Below are 24,159 nucleotides of genomic sequence, written 5' to 3' on the forward strand. Positions count from 1 at the left end.
AGTTGCATCCAGATAGACTGGAAGTCAACATAGCTTGTGAAAAGGCCAGGCAAATAGATCGAAAGATGCATAGGAAGACTTTGCTTTTAAATATGCAATTTTGAATTTAATAATTTATAATTTCCAAAAGTAATTTAAGGTACATCCTACACTTACATGATGGCCTGGGTTCACTGGTACCGATACAGTGCCAGTTAGTTATTTGATAGTTAACTCTATCAGCCAGATAAAGGCTGCTTATAATTTCTGCCAGACTACACCAGACCTGTGAATCCAAAACTTGTAGTTTATCTATAAGATCCCGATAGACTATCAGGAATTTTACCAGTCACCTATAAACCTTCAAACCATCTATGGATTTATTAGCAATCACAACAGAATCGATACCTATCAATCGGATATTCTAGCTTAGAATTGATAACTCAATTAACATGCGTGAAACGGAAGCCAGAGCTGCCAAGCGAGGGTATCCTCGATAATATAGTAGCAGCAGCTGTGATCTATTGATTGTCGTCCTCACAATGTACTGGCTTCTGTAGGGTGAGGGTTACACCGAAGTGTAAGCTCGTAGTGAGATAGTTACATTGGTTGTCGGTCATACGCTAACCGATTATAAAGAGCTTGTTGTAAAACTAGTGATTAACAATTTTGTTGTTATTCATTATTTGAAAGATACTGATAGATCTTACCTGTTGAGATTTCCAAAATATAAGGTTTGAAGCGGCCTGCGCCCAGCGCTTGCTCTCGACAGTTGCTGAATCGTCTAAAAACAACGGGGGCTTAACATGAAAATCATAAAAATCATTATTTTTCACAATAATAACACAGATTCAATCCAAATTAATTTAGCTATACTTAGTAATAATAATTATGGTTCAACAGTTTGTTTCGAATTTAACAGATTTTTAACTTATTCTTCTCATATAAATATGCTCTTCAACAACACGCTTTTTTTAGCGACGTCAAAAATCATCAAATGACCCTCCCGCTGTGGATTAGCAGCGGTGAGGGAGTGTCAGACTCTTACTGACTAAAAACCGTCGTGTTCCGTCCTAGGCCTTTTATGTACCAGAGCCGCGGTAACTCTTTCGAACAATCCTGCAGCCCAGGCAGGCTTCAACAACACGCTGACTTAAATATTTCGAACTACGGTGCAAATGCAGCCCTTGTCACATACTACGTCACCCAGTGACGCGACGACACATGCACTATGAATTAGGCAAATCCCGTGCAAGTGACATCCTTAATCGGCATGTCGATAATCGATATGTAGAATGGCTCAACCCTATCTGAATGCTTTGGGATTTTCAACCTTGATGTTGTTGCTTTAAGGTTGATATTATCTTGTGTTTTCGTTAGGTTGGTGGTCAATATATTGTTAGGTTTTCTAATGAAGGTTTGAGATGGTTGAAACTTGGTCTCTATAAAATAAAAATATCTTGAGACTAAAAATTGCATTGTGAAGAGTATTTAATGGACTAGACAGATGTGATGGCAAAGGTTTGAAGAAAACCAAAAGAGTTGTAGTAAAGTGATGAAAGAACAACCTAAACAAACTCATTTACATTCCCGTCTACTTATCCCGAATAATGTCCAGATATCGAGTATGGGCGAAAGAAGTGATTTCATTTGTTCTATACAAAGGTCCTCCTGGGCCCGAGTTAACGAAGAATTGGATATCCTCATAACATATACTTACCTACCTACCTCATAACATATTGCTTAGGCATACACACACACTTTTTTTTTACACACACACTTCTTCATAACTTCTCCAACATGAAGAAATAAATATTTGAAACCACAGTATTGAAATCTTCGGCGCTTGTCATCAGTGGTATATCGGCGACACTTCGCACATACAACCTGCCGATCCTCTATTATGTGATTAATTAATTTGCCCGCATTCCGGTAACGTACAGAGGATTTGAACCCTTTTGAACCTTGCCTTGATGTGAATGATATGGAAATTGGGTTATTTTGGTGCAGTATGAATATTGGTTCAGTTACCGGAAGTCGAGTTCAGTTACAGAAAATGGCTTCATGACTGATGCCCCAAGTCATTTTGAGGCTCTTTTCGAGTTTGGGAACTTGGTAAAAAAAAATACAGGAAACACTTTTTTATTTGATTTGGGCAAAATTATGTCAAAATGGAATTGATGTATACTTATTAATGTAATTCACACAGTACTCTAAATTAAACTATTATCAATGTAATTTAAATAAAAAATCTTTACTTTTTGGTATAGATGACTTCATGTTCAAATGCCAATGAAACCTAAAGCGAACACTACAAAATGCACTCAAAATATATCAGCTCTTCCATTACTAAAAACAGCATTAAATCTATAGACCTTACCGAAACACCCGACTGACATAAAACATAGATCCTTAATCAGTCTGTGTACGTGTTCGGTAGCATATATTGACGTCGTTGATCGGCTGACATACAAAATATTATATACGAGTATATTGATTCTACTGTCAACAGTTCTGCATATTGACGGAATTTGGGGGAAAAGTGGAAGGTGAAAATGTGGTGTTTGACGCGTTTTTTGGGATAGTTGCAAGTCGTAATATGTTATAGAATTAAATGTTGTTTCTTTAGCATAGAGTCAGAGCCCATTACATATACACATATATATAGTACCTACACTGTACATTTGGCCAACAGTTGGGCTGATAATTGTTTTTTTTTTTTTTAAGAAATCGTGAATGCAATCAAAGTATTGTTTGTAGGGTGCTCTTAGGGAAATGAGCAAGTTATATCCAAGTTGAATGAAAAGGGCCTTGTGTCATTAAGCGAAAGCCAACCTACTGAAAATGGCAAAGAGAAAAGTTAAAAAAATATATAATTAAATTATAACTACTTATGTTTATCATCTACACATTATTTTGCAAATCAATTAATTTTGATTTTAACTAACCTGGGAATCGAACGCACAAAGCAGTATTATAGTTTCAGTTAATTATAGGTATCATATTAAGATTATATTAAGTTTTATGTAAATATGTACACATTTGTTTACCTATGTTCAAAATAATAATAAAAAAACATTTACTGTCAGAAAAAAGTAGAGACAGATTCTACAGGTGTGCGGCACTGTTTGTTTGTCAAATAAATATTTATTCTGCGCCACTCGTTCAAGTAAACAGTAACAAATTAGTTTATAAACTTTCGCGATTTCTACAAGTATACATAATCGAGACTTATGAAGTAACAAATTGTCTGGGTTTTGTCTATTATTACAACGTCTTTCAAAGGTTATCAAAACAACAATTTATATAAAAATATATTTATTAAGTACAAAAATACATCATTGTAATCTATTTAACACTATGTACAAAGTCTTCCTATCTTTTACAATCTTAATACATTTCTTAACATCTATGTATGTACTTTAATACACTGATATTTATGTACGGAACCATAAGGACACATCTGTTGTCTCCATAATGCTTAGGTGGATCTCACACTACCATATCCTGCTTCGATGCTATAGATAGATGCAAATTTTTTTTCGTTTTGATTATGTAGTATGATCACTGTCTCGGCTGGACTATGAAAATCATCATCATTATGAAAATACACTTTATTTTGTGTAGGCTAAATAATATTTTTAATAAGGCAGTCGCTCCTTGTAAAACACTGGTAGGTACTCGGCTGCATACGGTAAGACTGGAAGCCGACCCCAACATAGTTCGGAAAAGGCTAGGCAGATGATGATGATTTTATTTACATTTACAGTATCTTTGAGCCAGTATAACTTTGTAGAGTTACACAGAATTGATGACAATGTTTCTTGACATGACAATCTAATCACGACAGAGATAAAAAAAATCACTTAAAACTGTCAATACTGTATAATAGATGCAGGTCATACATGGTGCGCGGTAGTGTGAGATCCGCCTGATGGCATTACAAGACATTTTGATGTATATCGTACAAGCTGTGCCGTTATGACAGCACGGATTTATTCAAAACTATTTTAAAGCTTGATAGAGTCAAAATGACAAACTTCATTCACTAGAAATATAAGATCTGTTCTGTTACAGCCTTTTTTTTATCGTCCCAATGCTGGGCTGGCGGCCTCCTCTCACACGGAGAAAAATTGAGTGTTAATCACCGCTCTTGCTCAATGCGGGTTGGTAAGATCTACTAGTTTAAAAAAAAAACTTTACTCTGATTATAGTAACATTCTTTGTAAGGTACTTACTTGGTGATGCTTGGATTGGAATACCATTTCACAAGCTTATTATCCTAATATCTCGAAAATCTACTTTTTAATACTTAGCGCGATTACACATCAGGCCGAAACGGCTATATTTTCTCAATTAAAACTGCGGCAAAACTGTGTGAAGGCCTTCAGTAACAATCCTTAAAAAATCTGAAACTAATGATTACAAAGCAGTGCTTACAAAAATCATCTAATCAGCAAGAGAATCTAGAATTAATTTTAATAATCTCCCTTTAGAAGTCAATTTAAGCAAAAGCCTGAAATCTCCAAAACCAATTAATATACTAGAAAAGAAAATATTCAGTGCTCATCATCATACTTCCAAAAAAATATCTACAGCCACAGAATAAAGATGTACAGTTGTGAAGCTACGTACGGTAGACTGCACATTAGTGGTAATTGTCATGCACCTTAACTCAATAGTAATAAGTACGATTTTCCTATAAAACTGTTACCATTGACCTGAAGTTGACTGTATTAACGTTCGTAAAAATGTCACTCACACACGCATGTGCATCGACGAGCTTCTACCGGTGCTACCGGTGCTGTCAGTATTGAGTGTCGTGCATCGAGCACATGCTTTTGTGAGTGACATTGTTACGAACGTAAGTAGGTTCACAACTGTTAACAAGAGAATGAATTTAGGCTGTGTTCAAACTAAACTGACTGTTAGCCGCTGAATGTGAACGAATGTTACGCAATTTATTGTATTTCCATACATATTCACTTTTGCGTTCGCATCTAACTGATGAAACGTTATGCGTAGTATGCTTAGACACTGACATATTTTGACAGCTGTCAGCCAGCTCAGTTTGAACGCTGCCTTAAACTGTGCTACAACTACGCAAAAAGCGACCTTATCTATATATGCGTAGAGACTGTATTCACAGAGACGTTGGAAATGCCAGGTTTGACATGGTTAGCGTTTGAATTTTCTTTCTCCTTTCGTTCCTGAGGTTTCCTCTTGGGTCCTAGTAGGAGTTTCTGGAGCTGGCAGGCTGGGGCTTCCACGAAGAGATAGAGGGGTAAGGCAAAAATGTAGGTGGTTGTTACTATACCGGCGTAGAGCATAATCTGTAAAACAATATTGGTATTAGAATTCTTCTCAAAAATAACTTCTGTTTATCCAAATTTTGCTGATTGCAATAAGATCGCAACTTTATGTCCAGCTATCGGGCTAAAAATGCAAGAAAGTCTATCTTGTTGTGAAAATATTTTTCATTTACTATGTCCACACCTGATAAATAATGTTAATAGAATATAACCTTTCCTTTACAGACTTTTGCTACGTCTAGAACTTCGGATTTATGGCGCCACTCCCTGTTAGGTACTTATTTTCATTAGCTTTGTCTATGTACATTTGTTCTGACCTCTTCCGTTAGCAGTATATCTTACTAACAGTCCCCTGCGGTTCATCAACTTATTTTCTGAAGAATTGAGCTTGAGTTTTTGTGAGGTAAATTAGTATTCATACTCACAGCAGTATAATCAGTAGCATAGAAGGATCTCCTCATCTGTCCCCCATAAGTCCTGAGCACCGTCGCGTGAAGCAACATGGCACAGTAGGACATCCTACCCAGGGGCTGTAGTGGACCCCATTCTACGGAGGCCACGTAGATTCCTAGGAAAAGAAACTCCTGTTAGGTTCGGTTGAAATCTTGAGTTAGACACTCGCTGTTTGGTGTAATGCTGAACTGGAACTATTGGCACAACCATTATTGGAATCCTTGTTACTTATTGTATTTGTCGCGTGTTGTGTTTTTTTCTTTCTTGAAAATCATCACTTTAAAAGCTTCAAATTTCTATAAATATGTCGAAGCCTCAAACTAAGTTCAAAATTTTTATAGATCTCATCATCAGTAGACAGAGTGCTTTTGGGATATTTATTTATTTCACTCACTATTTCATGGTAATATTTTCGATAGGGAAAAATTATACGTATAACAGACAAGATCAAGATAATTAAATTGGGTAGATTACCACATTTTGGCTGTAACACTTATTTCTGTAAGTTTTGTGTACATTAAAACTATAGGAGCTGCTTAGTGGATAACAAGGTTGAGATCTCACAGCATTAGCTAAACCAGGACTAATCTACCTTATTATTAACTAAAAACTATTAAAAAAACAATATACTCACTATTACACCTATAAAAGTACCCAATGATGAACACACAGATAGCCAGAGCGAAGAAGTTCTGGTTCAAAGCGTTGAAGATGGCAGACTCGAAGGCTGATGCCTCACGGTGGTGCAAGTCCCATCCCATGAGGACGGTACCACCGGCCACGGGGATGGAGATGAGACAGAGGAGCTTCATCAGCTGGAATTGGATGAGGTGAGGTGTTAAATTGGTCTTTAAGGGTTTGTAGGTAAGGTTGAAATTTGTTTGAAGGATTAGTTCTGTTTTGCCTATAGCAATTTTTTGTTTAGTTAGAAATCACCGTTTTTAACTAAACAAACAACACTTGATACTAGATGTTTTACATGTTAAATTTTTATATGAATTTATGTATGTTTTTACACTACGTTTCTGGATTTTTTAAAAATATAGCCAAATATAGTAGGATCAATAAAATTATTTCGACGGTTTAGTCAATCCTAAATGAATACTTGATTCCATCTATTTGGGTCCAAACTTTTTCATTTTAAATCATATAAAAACTACTGGTCAAACGACTACTCATTTGAATTACACCGTGATTAAATAAACTGCTGACAATTTATTGGTACTTATGTAAAAATACTAAAATTTTCCGCAACTTACCATAGATTCTCTAAGATCCCATTTCTTCTGCTGAGCCTTATGATAGAAGTACGCAGTTAGTACTCCTAGATGGTATCCAGCCCAATTGCCTTGAGCAGACACATACGCATGGTAAAACGTATCATTGTACCCGAAAATATCCCTTATAGACCTGGAAATAAAGTCGAATATTGTAAAGCAAAAAGTTAGGGAGGTAAGATGTTTTCGTTTTGGGTGTTGGGGAAGTTATGAGCGAAAATTTTGGATATCTTTCGAAGTCACGTTCAAAAATAATGTGTGTCACGATTTCTATTATGGCATAAGCAGAGATTGAAGTACTGTTAGTATATTTGTGTGAAAATACTTCAAGTGAGGATTAGGGCTTTCTTTGACTTGAGGGCCCGTTTAAGATGTGTTGGTGAAATTAAGCAATGTTATGTTTACGATAGAATGTCAGTAAAATGAAGTGAAAAATAAACATACATGCACGGTATGAAAATTACTTTGTATATGAAAAAAAAATACAATAAGTAACACCGAAATCCATCTAATATTATAAAGCTGAAAGTTTTCGTGTGTTTGGTCGTGGTAATCTCAGGAACTACTAGTCCGATTTAGAAAATCTTTCAGTGTTAGACACCACATGAGGCAACCAAAATCGCGGACGAAATCTAGAAAAACCAATCAATGCTACTTACTCTGGGAATATGCTGACCCTAATCGGCAGAAGATTCATAAAGTAGCTCTGCAAGAAGGGGATGAGTAGACTGATGACCATCACAGCTGACAGCACTGGTACTCCACTCCTGGGCCATCTCCAGATAATGAGGAGCACGACCAGGGTTATGAGGAAGAGCTGGGTGTCGGTGCCGAGGTACCTGGAATGAAAAGTTAGGTTTTAAGGTGATTAGAATGTTTGTTTGCCAGTTGTTATGGTATAATATAAGGTACTAGCTCGTGCCAGCGGTTTCACCCGCATCCCGTGGGAACCTCGGCACGAACCCGGATAAAAAGTAGCCTATAGCCTTCCTCGATAAATGGGCTATCTAATACTGAAAGAAATTTTCAAATCGGACCAGTAGTTCCTGAGATTAGCGCGTTCAAACAAACAAACAAACTCTTCGGCTTTATAATATTAGTATAGATTTCAAAAATACACAGAAAATATCTATGATAGTAAAGCTTTCTTTTATTTCTGTATACTATGTGTTACTAAAATACAAATAAAAATAATATCTAAGTAAAGAGTTTTGTACATTTTGGTATTTGTGATATTAAGGAAAGTGGGAATGTATTACTTAAATAGGATTGTTGTCTTCATGAGGGACCATTTTACATCCTCTAAGATTTTTTTTTTGGAACTGTATACCTACACACAAAGATAAAATAAAGAAAATTATTTTTCTTAAATTCTATTACATTCTTTTGCTTGCAAAAGAAATAAAGTTGTGTTAACGTGAAAGTAAATACTTCAACAAACGAGTTCTTCAAGGAGCACTTCTAAACGGTTGTTTAAACTATTGTCACTTCTTAAACCATGTCAAGGAAATCCCATTTATTTGATTACCCTCCAAAAGCGCACGAAAAAGATAAAGATACCATCTTTCTTAACATTTCTCAACTCTAATTACGAATGCAACTTAAACTTGCCTTGGACAAAGACTATATTTACTCTAAATTGCGCAACGCTTGTAAAATAAACCTTGTGACTTGAGCAATAAGACTCAAATTGCTCATGATGTTTGCTCTTAATATTTGCTTTATTGTCGTAAGTGGTAAGAAAATCTGACGAATGATGAAATGTATGGAGGTCAAGGGAAAAGCGAGAAACCTTCGTGGTGATTGTTATAGAAAAAAAGAAAATAAAATCATGGTTTCTATTGGTGTAATTGTTTTTCTGTTCTATTTGAATTGTCCTTCAGGTGGAAATTCGGTCATGGTAAGTAGCTAATATTGACTACTCCACTTACTACTTCTTATTAGTTAATTAATTTAGTGTATTGCAGTATCAAAAGTGTATTAAAAAACAAGATTTTATACTCGCTTTCAACACCCACTATTGAGGTAGGTATTGGAACTATTCACTAGCGTTCCGAGATAACTGCTTCCCGTAGCCGGATTTATAAAAAGTTTCCTATTTCCTTCTGTCTAATTTTCATCTTAAACGGTTCAACCATTCTTAAGTTATAAGTAGTGTAACTAACACGTCTTCTTCTATATATATAGAGTCTTCTTCTTCCTGCCCTGTTCCCAATTTTATTTGGGGTCGGCGCAATATGTCATCCTCTCCTATTTTTCCCTGTCAGTCGTCATACTGGCACTCCCTGCCTTCTTATTCATGTCATCTTTCAGGCAATCCCTCCATCTTTTCTTAGGTCTTCCTCTTCCTCTCCATCCATCTACATTCATACTTAGCACACACTTTGTTGCATGCGTATCATCCCTCCTGATTACATGCCCATGCCATGGCAATCTATTAATCTAATTCTATATACTTAAAGTAATGGAAAAATAACAATTCAAACCCATCAAGAGAATTTCATATACCTCAACAAAAATACTAATTTCTTTTCCCAATTTCCTTTTTTTCCATTACTTACGTAGAAACAATGATAATATTAGATACGTTACATAACAGATGTCTGGCTGTCTAATCAGATTTCGGTTCGTAAGGCCATACCGTCTAGACAGACAGAAATGAGACTGTAATCTCGGATAGCGAAAAAAAGTAGATTACCTACATTTGAAAAATTAGCACTTCCAGATATTGTTTTTTTTTTCGAGATAAATCTGTTAAGTAATCTAGATTTGTAGGAGCTTGTGGTTAAGAAATGACTGAAGTCTGTATAAGTTTTGTCAATACATGTTAGTAGGTGCCTAAATTAAATCTAAGTTGAGAGTGAGTTGCACTGTTTAACTATAACGATAACTAAACTGTAACCAACCGTCAAATCGGCGATGTGACAACTGAAAATGGTCTGGTTATCGTCATAGTAAAATGGTGCAGTCCACCGCAAGTTTGTTGTTTGGATTTGTCTCTATTTGCGTTTTGCAGTACGACTGTAAATAGGTTTATGTTTAAAATGGTTTAATGTCTTTCACCCGCAGCCTATTGAAACTATTTCGTCTACTTTCACCACCTTTCTTAATAATTCAATTGTAGGGACTTCTAAAAAGTATTAAAGTCTTTAATTAAGGTTTATTAATCTTTATTAAAAAGTAATTCTCACCTATTATACTTTAAAATCTACACACTGGCAAGTAATATAGTCATTATCGAACAGCATAATTTTGTTGTAACCGTAAGGTTTGTAGGAAGGAAGGCATTCGTCATAGCCAAGACTGGTTGCATCGCTTTGGGTAAGTGACGTTTCCTACCACACTATAAATCATTAAGGATGCATCTACATAGTGCAAGTAGCTTGCGCATGTTGAGACACATGCGCAGGTTACATGCATTTTAAAAACGTGCGGGTCCAGCGACTCGCGCATGTGTCAAAGCAAAATACCCACCCACCCGCGTGCTCTTGTCATTTGTCACTTGCGCATGTTAACTTGCTCCAGCTACATGCAGCCTTAATGCCAGCTAACATATCGATTTTTGTTTTTATTATATTAACATCCCTGGTTGACCTTAAGTTGCATCTGTTAAGTTCTTTCTCGAATTGTTTGGAGAATAATGAGGTTTAATACTGGTTCTGACTGTCATTTAACTTGGTATCTTTGTCAGATGTTACGAATAATCAGAAAGTCTGACAACCAATCCTAAGGCTCCTCATTTTAACTGGTAAGTTTCAAAAAGTGCAGTGGTTAAACTGAATTTAAATTACATGATGATTAAATAAAACTAAAGAATAGAACAGTTGAGTGATAAAGTAATATAATTATACAAAAGTTAAAAAAATACTTATTAGCAGATTAATGTTTGTGTTATCCGTAGATCATCATTAACTTTGTTGGTATAAAGCAACTGTTTGTAAATATTCAAGTTATTTTAGTAATAACAATTGCAATGCTTGTTAAAAATATGATATATGATGTTTATTTTCGTAACTAGGATATAATTAATTATATCTTTTATACGTTTGTTTTAATGATGAAGTTATTCCTTTCACTGAGTATTTATCCTTCAGAAATATGTTTGAAACAAACTCACTTTTGAAGACTCTATTATATTATTTTAATGAAACAATTATAATGTTCTTGCTAATTTAATTATATGGTTTGGCCATTTTTGTTCCTCGATCAAATTACTCTCAAAACTTAAATTTTTCACTGTCAATATGCTATCTAAAGCATGCAAATCGAACCATTTACTTTAAAAAATCTGCAAAAAATACTCGAAACCTTCGTTCCGCGTGATCGCGTTTGCATTAAGCGCAACAATTTCACGGGCTTTACAAACAAATTGCCACATTTCAGTTCACGCATCTCTGATTATCATAAGCTGTTTCCTTTTTCCTTCGCAAGTAATTGTTTATTTGCAGCAGACTGCAGACTAAATAGTCGGCCGACAATTGCTCCGATGCTTGAAAAAAAAAATTTTTTATGCAAAGTCGTGAATTCAATTGCTGGGAAGTTCGTTCCACCACTTCTTCTTCCCAGCAAAAATACATACAGGAAGTGGTGAAGGGCGGGCTTATTGGGGGCTGTCTTTTGTAAACTTGACCTCCAAAATGTGCTGATTTTCAGCCTGTTTGGATATACTTTTTATTTAAATTGATGTTATCTTATCTAATCAAAGTTTTTAGTCGGTCTGATACCGGCCAAATACCTGATCGTTTTTATGTGCTCATTACCATACATTTTCACACTGATTTATGAGCCGGAATAAACTATCGGCCGACTAAAAGTTTACAGTGTGTGTGTACTCATTTGAAGTTAAATCGTTCTTATCATTTGCTAGGGTTCGTTGACCGTTATGGTTGTTGAGTTTTTAATTGGCGTTACGTGTTTTTAAGTATGTGTTGTGAAGCAATTTTGAGTTGCTTGGTAAGTTTGTATATGTAGGAGCTGAGAGATGGTTGTCATTTGAAATAACAAACGTTTTTATTCAGGTCCCCAAAAGACCAAAACTGAACCCTAAAAAAATATGAGAAAAAGATCAGGTAGGTGTTGATAAACCTAAGAATAAAAAAAGCCTGCTTATAAAAAAACCGATAGTGTTTTGTTTCTCTTGAAGAAATTATTAAAATTAAGTAGATAATGATGGTCTACAAAAAATGCAAAATGTGAAATCCCAGTGACAGTAATTTATCTCTAACGAGGGGAATTTATGTAATTGCAATCACTCGTTTTATGTTTGCGAGCGTTTGCGAGCATTCAGCTTTACGATAACCTTGTCACCTATTCGGGCATTTTACGTTTCAATTCATAATATTATTACTGCATGCATTATCACATATTAAGTCATAATGACGTATGTGGTTGATAAAACGTTACTGGGTAATGCAACAGTTCTTTATAAGACAGGTTTTCAAGTTTTTGGCTTAGTAGGTACTATCCCGGATCTCCATTGCACGGGTGCATCAATCACCTACTTCTACACTTCGGACTGCTTTATTATAAGGGTTACCTAAAAACCACAAAACGTTTTCGGGCCGACCCGGGAACCCCGTGCACAGCAGTCGTCCACTTGATCAAGAAGGCAGTTTTCTAAGCTCGTGTAAAATGTAGTCCATAGCTTACCTTTTCTTCTTATCAAGTATGGGGCAGGTTTAATCACCTAACAAGCCCTTAATGTCAGAGTTTACTCAAACCTTCCTGACGGCCGGAAAACTATAGCTTCTCTATCTTGTCTGGCCTATGTTGTTCAATGTTAGTTAATACTAATATTAATAAATAACTTACCAAGCCTGAGGCAAGCACAGATGCTCAAAAGGAAACAGGTTAGGGCTGAGGATGACCAGCTGCCACCAGTTCATGCGGCACATGTCTCGCTCCCTCTTCACTACCGCATCCCACATGGGGCCTGAGCCCATGTGCGGGACCCATGTCATAGCTAGGCCCATTACTACTAGTACTGCTGGCATTAATCTGAAATACAAGAAGTATGGATTACTGGTCCTGCTGTTCGGTGGAGGGTCAGTAGGTTTCCTTGAGGGCGGAGTGTAAGAGTTGGATTATACCCATGGGGACAATATGAAACAAAAATAAACTTTTTGGAGAAGGCGAAGGACAATGGAAGGATGCGAGCTGCCCAAGACGGATGGCGTTTACGGTGCTCAGCTAGTATGATGATGATGATATCATTTCTCTAACTAGCCAATACGGTCGTTACTACAGTTAAATTTGTATATTGCAACTAATTTAAACTAAGCAACATACTTGTTTTGTAAATATGTTGTTGGTTTGCCTGAATCCTACTTATATTATAAATGTGAAAGTTTGTGAGAAAGTATGGATGTATGTTTGTTATTCAATCACACAAAAACGGCTGGACCGATTTGATTGAAATTTGGTATGAAGACAGGTGATACCCTGGATTAACACATAGGCTACTTTTTATCAACATACCACGCGGGCGAAGCCGCTGGTGGAAGCTAGTAAATAAATAAATAAATGATAAAATTATCTGGAAAATTCATATGAATATTTTTATCGAGATAAATAGGCTAGCTACACCTTTTCTACTATTACTTATCTCAATGTTGGCATATGTAGATTGGTTCCTTTTTGTATTAAGGAGGTCTATTTGAAAACATACCTGAGCCATCTATTAACAAGAGCCATAGGCACAGTCTTCAGGGTAAAAGGATGGGTTTCAGCATACACCAGCATCTTATACGCCATGAGGAAACCCCCCATCACGAAGAATATTTGCACGATGACACGCGCGTTGAAGAGCAGGGCTTTGAAGAAATCGTCGTAGGACTGAAAAGATGGCATACATTTAATTAGGTAAGTAACAACCTTCCTGACTGTGGGATCTTATTGGCGCACCAGGATAAGAGATTCTTTCAAAGTCGAACTAGTAGTTCGGAAGATAAGCACATTCAGACAAACAAATTCTTCCGCTTTCTAATATAAGTTATAATAATAGATTGAAAATGAAAAGTATGAAATAATGTATTTGTTCTACAAAGTAAAGTAAGGTTTTTTTATGGCAAAAATTCTATTAATTCATTCAAAAGGCTTCAATAACCCATCGATGTAAAGTATTGCCATAAAACCGTTACAGGATATTTTGATAGTTTTTAATTAGAAACATAAAAATAATTTCAACGGTCTCTCCACGCTCTAAATAACTAACAAGACCATCAAAGCAATCACTCCTTCAGTGTATCAATTTATGTAAAAGATTATTATCAATAAGATAGCAGATAAGTTTAATTAGTAGCCACATGTAAATGACCTTGAATAATACCTTTACTAAAGTACCATCATTATTAAAATTACCTTTTATATTATTACAAAAGATCCACATTCATTCTTACCAAACATATATTATACACTGCTGGACACAGGCCTCCTCTCACACAGAGAAGGATGAGCGTTGATCACCACGCTTGCTCAATGCGGGTTGGTGATTTCAGACTTTATAGTCCAGGTTTCCTCAAGATGTTTTCCTTCACCTTATTATCAGCCATTGGTGTCTAAGATTACTTAGAAAGTACATACAAACTTAGAAAAGTTGTATTGGTACTTGCCTGACCTGGAATCGAACCCATACCCTCATACTCGAGAGGTTGGTTCTTTACCCACTAGGCTACCACGACTGCAACGACTACAAACATTAATAATTATGACGCAAAGAAAAAAACACATATCGATCAAAGGCTTAAAACTTCGGTGTTGTAGTTTGATGACGAAAATAAAATAAAAAAGTCTACGTACGAGTATGTATTACTGACCTCCTTTTAGATATAATAATGGTTGCAATATATTTTATTATTAAGTGTGTCATCATCATCATCCTCCGAGCCTTTTCCCAATCATGTTGGGGTCGGCTTCCAGTCTAACCGGATTCAGCTGAGTACCAGTGCTTTACAAGAAGCGACTGCCTATCTGACCTCCTCAACCCAGTTACCCAGGCAACCCGATACCCCTTGGTTAGACTGGTGTCAGACTTACTGGCTTCTGACTACCCGTAACGACTGCCAAGGATGTTCAATGACAGCCGGGACCTACAGTTTAACGTGCCATCCGAAACACAGTCATTGGTGTCTAAGATATACTTAGAAAGTACATACAAACTTAGAAAAGTTGCATTGGTACTTGCCTGACCTGGGATCGAACCCGCGCCCTCATTCTCGAGAGGTTGGTTCTTTGCCCACTAGGCCACCACGACTTTTTATTATTAAGTGTGTATATGTTGTAATTACCTCACACTATGTGTTTGTTTTTTTATTTGTAATTTTTTCTTGTTTTTGTGTAAATCCTTTTCAACTTACTCAATGTTATACTCAACATATTTTAGGTAGATATATCTAATTAGATAAATCGGCTAGTGTGTCTGTCTATCAACAAAACTGCCGGGTTTTCTGACAGTAGTTGTTCCAACCGCTCCCGGGAACTTCTTCCCGTATCGGTATAAAACCTAGCCCATGTAAACATTAGCATTTTATTAACATTAACATTGGTATTTTATTTGCATTTTAGCGCTGAGTGTATCTTCCTAACAGTCAAAGGATTTAAAAAATCGCGTCTGTAGTTTCGAGGTACTTTAGTATACAGAAACACACAAAAAATTCTATCCAACTTATTAGTACCTATAGATAGCACTGTGTAAGCCGACATGATAGTTACAATAAAAGACATGACACTTCTCAGCAGTCGGCTAAAAAAAATCCGCAAAACAGCTTACATTTCTACCCAATCACTTTCGTCTAACGTGCTAAGTGTTGTTACCAATAGGCGCGCGCGCAACGGAAGCAATTCACTACATTGAACGATTGCGGTCACTCACTCAGTTCATTACTTAGTGGTCAGTTGCAGTAATCTTGCAATGAAGTGCATTTATTGTAACTGAATGCAGTTTAAGTGCACCGTTTCGCGCCAAATTACTACGTATGCATTTCTGAAGTAAAACCCACCATGTTCTATCTTAAGCCTATGTATCAGCTGCCGGGGCTGCGGGTTGTTCGAAAGAGATACCGCGGCCCTGGTACATAAAAGGCCTGCGACTGAACACGACGGTTTTTAGTCAGTAAGAGTCTGGCACTCCCTCACCGCTGCTAACCCACAGCGGGAGGGGTCATTTGATGATTTTTGACGTCGTTAAAAAAAAAGCCTATGTACCAGGGCTGCGGTAACTCTTTCGAACAATGCCGCAGCCCCGGCATGCTTTGGCCCTGGTACATGACATACATCCCTAAGCTATTTTTTTGAAGCATGCTAAACTGTAGATCCCATCTGTAATTTAAACATCTTTAGGAGCCGTTACGGGTAGTCAGAAGCCAGAAACTCTAACAACCAGTCTTACTAAGGTTTGCCCGGGTAAGAGGTTAGATAGGCAGTTGCTACTTGTAAAACTCAGCTGCATCCGCTTAGACTGGAAGCCGACCCCAACATAGTTGGGAAAAGGCTAGGCTGATGAATTAATTAATCAACCATTCAGTAAAATGTTTCACCAATTTTGAAATGTGTGACCAATATTTTCAAAAAATTACACGAAAATATACCTTTAAATAAAAAAATCTCAGATCTAAAGTACACCTTATTCTTACCACGACACTTAACCGCGAAATCCACTGACCTAGAGATGTCAACGACCTCTTACGCAACGCGAACCCGTTTGAACTGCATCAAATTAGACTGCTAGTGTTTACCTTTCGTTAATGACGTTTGTTTGTCTGTATTTAACTCGGAAACTACTGAAGCGATTGTGTAAATTATTTTAGTGTTTGAAAGGTATTTTATTACTGAAGATTTTGGAGCAATTTTGGTATGGATATGTTTAAAGATGACTGAGTTATGATAGTTTTTGTGAATCAAGTCTTTAGGGAAACCGACATTTTGAACGAAAATGTTTTTTATAGGTACTTTTCGTCCGTTTTAATTGCAGCATGAGTGTGATCTACTTAATGCACCTTGAAAAATGCTATGTACATTTTCAAGGCCTCAAATCTATTCTATGGTCATAAACAGTTCCATCTAAATTGTTTTAGCGGTTTTACCTTGAGTGCGTAGTAAACTAACACTTTCAATTTTAATATAAGGACAGTCTACTTTAAGTAGGTACCTACGCATAGTTATAATTGATTCTAAGTTATAATAATATACAAATGTGAATGCATATTGGTAGGTATGTCTTAATGTCAATAATTATTTTAACCTTACCCTGACAATAATGAACAAAAAAAAAAAAATACATTTCGTTTAGAAGTTATTTTTTAAATATAGACATCGGAGCTGTTTACCGCGGAAGCCATATCTCTTATCCAGATAAAATACAGCCCATATGTCCCCTGGGGAAAGTTCGTCTCCTAACATTGAAAGAAATTATATAGGTAAATCGGTTCCGTAGTTTCGGCCTACTCTAATCCAATATACCTAGTTGGAAACAGGCAGATGATGAGAGTGCGTTAATGTCGTCAATAAACCTTATCAGTTTTTATTTATGCATCCATCCTCCGAGCCTTCTTCCCAACCATGTTGGGGTCGGCTTCCAGTCTAACCGCATGTAGCTGAGTACCGGTGCTTTACAAGAAGCGACTGCCCTATCTAACCCCCTCAACCCAGTTACCCGGTATACACATCGAAGATATTTTTATACAATAAAGATTTATATACATAGAGTATCTTATACATTTAATTCATATTGCCCACTGCATTTAACGCAATACTGCATAAACAGTACCTGCTAAGCTATTGCAAGCAACCTGTTTTACTTAACTAATACTAATGCAAGGAATAGTGAACACGATCTTACGTTTCCTGCGATGAAATAGGTATGCGGTGTGTAACGTATTTTATTACTATGTTTTGTTTATTTATTTGGTAAAAAAGTCAAATGAGTGTAATGAATTATTACGTACTGAAAAGTTATAAAATAAGTAAGTGAGAAATTGGTCTAGTTGTTTGAGATGTTTCTGTAACGTAATTTTGCTGTCTAGTAAATAATGTTTTATGAAGAAGTTTACTTCCAAGTAACGTGATTTTCCTTACTTAGATCTATTATAACCACTTTAAATAACTCTAATTTCTTACATGATGACTATTATAAGATAACTAGAGAGTACGGAAAGTTATGGAAACCTAGGTCTTTTCATATTCTATAACTATTCTACATCTGTAGCTATTCTATGCTTCTAGGTGACTGAATGATTTAATACAATAGGACCAATAGTTCTCAAGATTATCTATATTATTAGTAGGTATACAAACAAACATGAAATAGATGTAGGTATCCATGAGTTAACAGGTTTACAAATAACACTATAAATATGTAGACATAGAACCATAATAAGACTTTGGCATTTACTTCACACTGGCACTAAATTGCGAAAGCCTAACTGAAAGGAATATATACGTTACTAAATGCTGTGCTGTCTGTTATATTATTGCAAGCGGTGAGTACAGGACAGGAGGAAATAAAACAATAGAACAGCTATAGTTATCGGCTCGAATCTTGAGCTCTGACCTACATCTGCGCAGAAGTGATTTATTAGCAAAGAACCAACCCCGAGTGAAGGCTATGACGCGATGCACTGCGGGCCAATCACCGCTTTAGCCCGCCCCCGCGCCTCACTTCATACCACAAAAGGGACCCAATAAATCACTTCTGCGCAGGTGAAGGTCAGAGCTCAAGATTCGTGCCGATAACTATAGTGCAATAATCGCCTTGCCCGACAGTGCCAGAAGGAGGGTTATGGATCCGGATCCAGTAAGGTAAATACATAGGTTAGCTCTTATCTGGTCACTCGAAGTAATACTCTCAAGAACTTCAGGTTATAATGAGGGTATTGCCGGTTTGCTCTTACCTAGTCGCTTGAAGGAGGACCCTCAAGATCCATAGACAAGATCCAATCCATGGAGTATGTATGTATATAGGAATAACTTACATTTTCAATAAACTCGGGGTTTGCCGTGTAGCCGTAGCCGATGAAGATCATCGAGTGAAGTCCAAGAATCATCACCATAGTGTAAAATCTGAAACAAAACATGCCATGTAAGAAAAGCTCCAAAACCTCGGAACTAATTTAAATAAAATACAAATAGCATAGAGCCTCAGAAAAGGAAAAACATGGGCTACTTTTTATCCTGATAACCAAAGTGCCTAGTTCCCAGAGAACATGGATGAAACTACTGGTGGAAGTCAGTTTTTTTATAAAATAACCAGAGCGTAATTCTAACTTTAGAGTCCAGAGTTTTTTTACAAGATTGAAGTTGTTTTACTGTCTCACACAACTCTGCTACTACTGAGTTGGCTCTTTATAATTATAGCAGATTATTTATCAAGGTGTTTACCTTTGGTTAAGGTGCTGCGTGTTGTACTCGTCCATACTCGTATATTCAATAGAAATCAGTCAATAAGCCATTCAAAACACTAAAATATTTATCCCCACATTAAAATTATACCTGCCTACAACCTGCATAATAGTTAATGCTACGTTATAACCGTCATATCGTGGATGCATCGATTACCAACGACCGCAGAGCCACCGCGCAATCATGTCGAGCTTTAATCACCAGGGAATATTTTGTCAATATTTTTCAACAGAACTTTAATCATGGATGAAAATGTGACTGATTGAGGTGGTGGGAAGGTGCCAAGTTTATTGAAAAAGGTTTTTTAGGACTGCAAACGACAACATTTTGTGATTATATGTATTCTTCATTGATAAATAATAATATGGTCTCTCAAGAAACAACATAATAGTGGGGTCGTTTACAAGAGAGCATTTGTGCACTCTGTCATACCCTCAATCTCTCAATATCCTCATAGTCCGTTGGGATATCAATCCGAGATCTGGTGCAGTACCGACATTTACGAGCTCTCCGATGCAGGGGTGTATCAATCACGAACATTCAGGCTCTGGGCTACTTTGCTAAAGTTTCTCAAATCCGCAAAGCAATTTCGACTCTACCCAACTGTGGTCAAAAATGATTGGCAAATAAGAAACGTCATGACCACAACCATACCATTTTGCATGACGGCACAAAAAATCTGTTAAATTGTCAAGATATGCCAAAATTATTTTGTATGATTCATCATAATAATTACTGTTGGTCGTTAGTGTTTAAGTAGGTCTAGGTAACTTTATCAGGTACTCACAGAGCTATTTCGTTTAAAGCAAACATAACATAAAGCTCAAATTGTGTACTTAAAACAATATGCGAATTGATTTATGACTCTACGACAGACATCCAAAACCTTTAACATTATATATTTAGTGTTTCGAACTAAAAGGACAAATAACTTGTAAGTTTAGTACATTCAATGATGGTTTTGCTGTTCAAGAGCCCATGCATCCAAAGTATCTGCCTACAGATGACTCAATGGTTGACTGCTGAAGTTCAAAACAATTGCTAGTAGTGGACTCACACCACACCTTCGCGTACGCAATTTTGGTTCGCAAACTGGTAGGATATCATCATAATCGTTAAGAAACTAACCTTAATCCTTGGAAACACTTGAAGATTCCACCTTCAGCGCTGCCTCCATATTTCAAAGCTTTCCAGTTCTTTTGAATGGCAAAAGCTAGCATGAATTTGTTAGCTGAAACAAAAGACATTAGTTACTAATTTGCCTTTTATAAAAGTTAATGCAATCATACGGTTTACGCCAAATATCTTGGCAAAAATAAATTTAGCTATTTTACTCTTTGAGTTTTTGTTCGTACAGATATTGTCAAGAAGATTTGCTTGTCCAAAGTTGGCTGCTATTGGCTTCGGAGAAAAATATGAACAAAACAAGGCATTAAATAGCTAACTTCATACATTCACAATCACGAAGGTATTTATTTACCTTTTTCCTTCTCAACAGGCGAGAAGAAGTAATAGAACGAGCATCCCAGGTTGACCAGAAGTAGAGCCAGCAATAGCACTCCTATGACGTAGTCCAGGACATCAGGCGGTTTGTAGTCATTCTGGGTCTTGCAGTACCTCACCGATAGGGATTCCACCTGGTAATGTATCAGTAAGGTTAGAAAAAAAAGAACTGTACATATGTACAAAAGTGATGCAGGGGAGCTCAATGCTATTTTCATAAACAATCAAAATAATTTAGTAGGATAGGACGGCAATTCAACACCACCGGAGAGAGATCAGGCGCAGGCTCAACATTCACGTGCTTTGTGACAGATTATAAAAACCGGTAAAGCGATTTTAGTAAAGCGAATCCAGGAACCTGAACACAACAGTCGAACTATGTGACACCTAGACCAACGAGGCACTCAGGAAAATAAAAACACCCAGATAATATGTAGATCAAAAATAGACCTAACAAAGCCTCAGGCAAAAACAAAATAATCAAACCAGGCCAGTTTTGATGTCAATGGCGTTAACAAAAATATAGGACAATGAATAGCACTCTATAGTACGAATGAATCGTACAATTCAATACATTGATAGGATAGAACAGTAGAGCAGCTATATTCATTCGCTTGCTTAAATTTCCAAATTGGATCCGATATTGACTGAAACGTATTTTATTTAAAAGCTTTTGTTAATACAAAAAGTTTTTTTGTTAGAGTACAAATGTATTGGAAAGTCTATTGATGAGCATGAAGACAAAGGTTTTATAGGTAGGGTGGAAAATTTCGTTTTCTCGTTTTTTATTCCCTTCAATTTATTTTTCTGGATGGGAGCCGACCCCAATACAGTTGGCACAAGGCTAGGCAGATGATGACTTGTTTAGACCTCCTGCAAATATTTTTTATGCTTTACAATACTCTTACTATACTAAAAGTTAAAAATAATAATTATTAGTATGAATACCAAACTATCTATATACATATACCTAACTCATCATCCTCCGAGCCTTTTCCAACTATGTTGGGATCGGCTGCCAGTCTAACAGGATTCAGCTGAGTACCAGTGCTTTACAAGAAGCGACTGCCTATCTGACCTCCTCAACCCAGTTACCCGGGTAACCCGATACCCCTTGGTTAGACTGCTGTCAGACTTATTGGCTTCTGACCATCTAACTATATATATGTCACCGTAAGATTACAAACATCGTTAGATTACAATCTATCTCGAGAGATTGTAAACTGTCGAATTATTGTAAACTGTAACACCTGATTGCAATTTAACGCATTATTTTTCGCTATATTATAATCTATCGATGAGAAATTGTCAAATTGTCAACTGTCCGAAAGCTCTCCCTGATTGGTCAGTCTTTTTGTAAGATCGAGAGCGATGTAGAGCGGTCAAATTGTCAACTGGCGTAGAACGGAATGCATCTTGCGCGCTGATTGGTAGAACGTCAAAAAAGACAATGTTCTTTGCAACTCCCGGTGTCACAGCTCTTTGACGTGCAAAAATAAGTGACGGTTTAATTTTTTATAAAATCAAAAATTGTACTTAATTTTTAAGACTCAAATTACACACAATTAAAAATTGTATTAAAAATTGAAGTTAGTGACGAAAACGAATCGCTGCAAAACCGACTCCACGTAGTCTTGTCTGCCCTACCCCTAGAGTGCAATTCAAAACCGCGTAGGCGCGGAGGGGCGAGGCGGCCTGCGAGCTGAGGCGCAGGTAGTTTCAGCGCTCGCCGCCGCGGCTGAGGCTGGCCGGCTCCGCCGGCCAGCAAGCCGAAGCTGCGGTGGTGAGCGTGAAAACCATCTGCGACGATAAGCTCGCATGGGACCGCCGGAGCCCTGCAGCGCCGGAGCCGTGACAGAAGTTATGCTTGCTGCATGTTGCATGCTTACTTCCATGCTGGGTCAATTAATATGGGATGTGTTATATTTTAAACAAAAAACTCAGTAGGTACGAGTTACAAAATTAGAAGGTAAATAAATATTTTTATGATGTCATTTAATAGTATTTAAGAAGTTTACTGTTAGAATGCATGCTACAAATTTAGATGCAAAAAAATAACCATCATGCTGAGTTGTATTTAGAGTGGAAGATAACTCGTGGCTAAGATAGTATTATTTAGATGCTCGACGCTTTATTAATTGTGGCTGACTTAGTAATTTAGAAGGCAACATACATTTTTGGGGGCGAATAATGATATTAAAAAGAAGCCTGTTTAATTAGCACCCCTTTTATTTTATTTTTAAATATTAGTTTGTATTTGAAGACAAAATACCTAACTGTATTTTTATAAGAGTTATTTTTATATAAATTTAATACTTGAAGAATTTTTGAAGAGCATTTATTTTATTTAACTGACACCTCTATTTCATTCCTAACTCTACGGGAACTCCATGGGAACAGAACGGCTGGTCGTGATTGGTCGATCTTACAAAAAGACTGACCAATCAGAGAGAGCTTTCGGACAGTTGACAATTTGACAATTTCTCATCGATAGATTATAATATAGCGAAAAATAATGCGTTAAATTGCAATCAAATGTTACGGTTCACAATAATTCGACAGTTTACAATCTCTCGAGATAGATTGTAATCTAACGATGTTTGTAATCTTACGGTAACATATACAAATTGCCCTAAAACAAAGTGAATAAGCAAGGTACATATTTCGCAAAAAATATCACTTGACCAAATGGTCCAAACTAAACGCTTTTTGTAACAGATGTGCTGGTCGTAACTTAAACCAATAATTGCCAAAAATAGTCGTAAAAGGAACACATGGTAAATGAATTTTCGGTCAAATTGTGCTAATGGAGTAACTTTCGTTTTCGTAAAAGGGTCACATTTTGGTCTAAAAATAAAATACGTAAATGGTATATAAAAAACATGGAAAAAAAACTTCAAAGTACAATTGTCTTCATAATGAGCAAGTATGGGTTGTGATGAAGATTTTTATATGACGAAGACGACATGTAGAGGTATAATATATGATAAAGAGGGTGATCGAAGAAACAATTGCTAGATAGTGTGAAGGTCGATATAGCTAGAAAGTATATTACTTGTGAGATGACGGCAGATTGAAGAGGTTGAAGAAAACACGCTTAGCTTACCGACCAGTAAGTTTCAAGTATACCCGTACCTGCTTTTCGTACAAACTAATTAAACATGGTTGGTTTAATTAATTGGTTGACACTTCCCGGGACCCAAATGCTGGCTTTTATTTCCCATAAAGCAACGCTGCCAGCC

General features: G+C 36.6%; 1 protein-coding gene across 1 annotated transcript in view; it reads right to left on the bottom strand.

Annotated features, from left to right (window-relative positions):
• Nucleotides 1-3,280: 3,280 nt before the first annotated feature.
• Nucleotides 3,281-24,159, bottom strand: part of LOC124642306 (O-acyltransferase like protein-like) — a 36,963-nt gene continuing 16,084 nt past the window's right edge. Inside the window, exons 4-13 of the mRNA XM_047180670.1 lie at nt 20,895-21,051; nt 20,543-20,645; nt 18,988-19,075; nt 13,689-13,855; nt 12,833-13,018; nt 7,681-7,860; nt 7,004-7,154; nt 6,379-6,559; nt 5,717-5,859; nt 3,281-5,312 (exon numbers count right to left, since the gene is read on the bottom strand). Coding sequence (XP_047036626.1) covers nt 5,100-5,312; nt 5,717-5,859; nt 6,379-6,559; nt 7,004-7,154; nt 7,681-7,860; nt 12,833-13,018; nt 13,689-13,855; nt 18,988-19,075; nt 20,543-20,645; nt 20,895-21,051 — 1,569 coding nt within the window. The 3' untranslated portion in view covers nt 3,281-5,099. The remainder of the gene's footprint in view (nt 5,313-5,716; nt 5,860-6,378; nt 6,560-7,003; nt 7,155-7,680; nt 7,861-12,832; nt 13,019-13,688; nt 13,856-18,987; nt 19,076-20,542; nt 20,646-20,894; nt 21,052-24,159) is intronic.

The sequence above is a fragment of the Helicoverpa zea genome, chromosome 24 (genome assembly GCF_022581195.2).
Source record: "Helicoverpa zea isolate HzStark_Cry1AcR chromosome 24, ilHelZeax1.1, whole genome shotgun sequence".
In the NCBI taxonomy this organism is placed as follows: domain Eukaryota; kingdom Metazoa; phylum Arthropoda; class Insecta; order Lepidoptera; family Noctuidae; genus Helicoverpa; species Helicoverpa zea.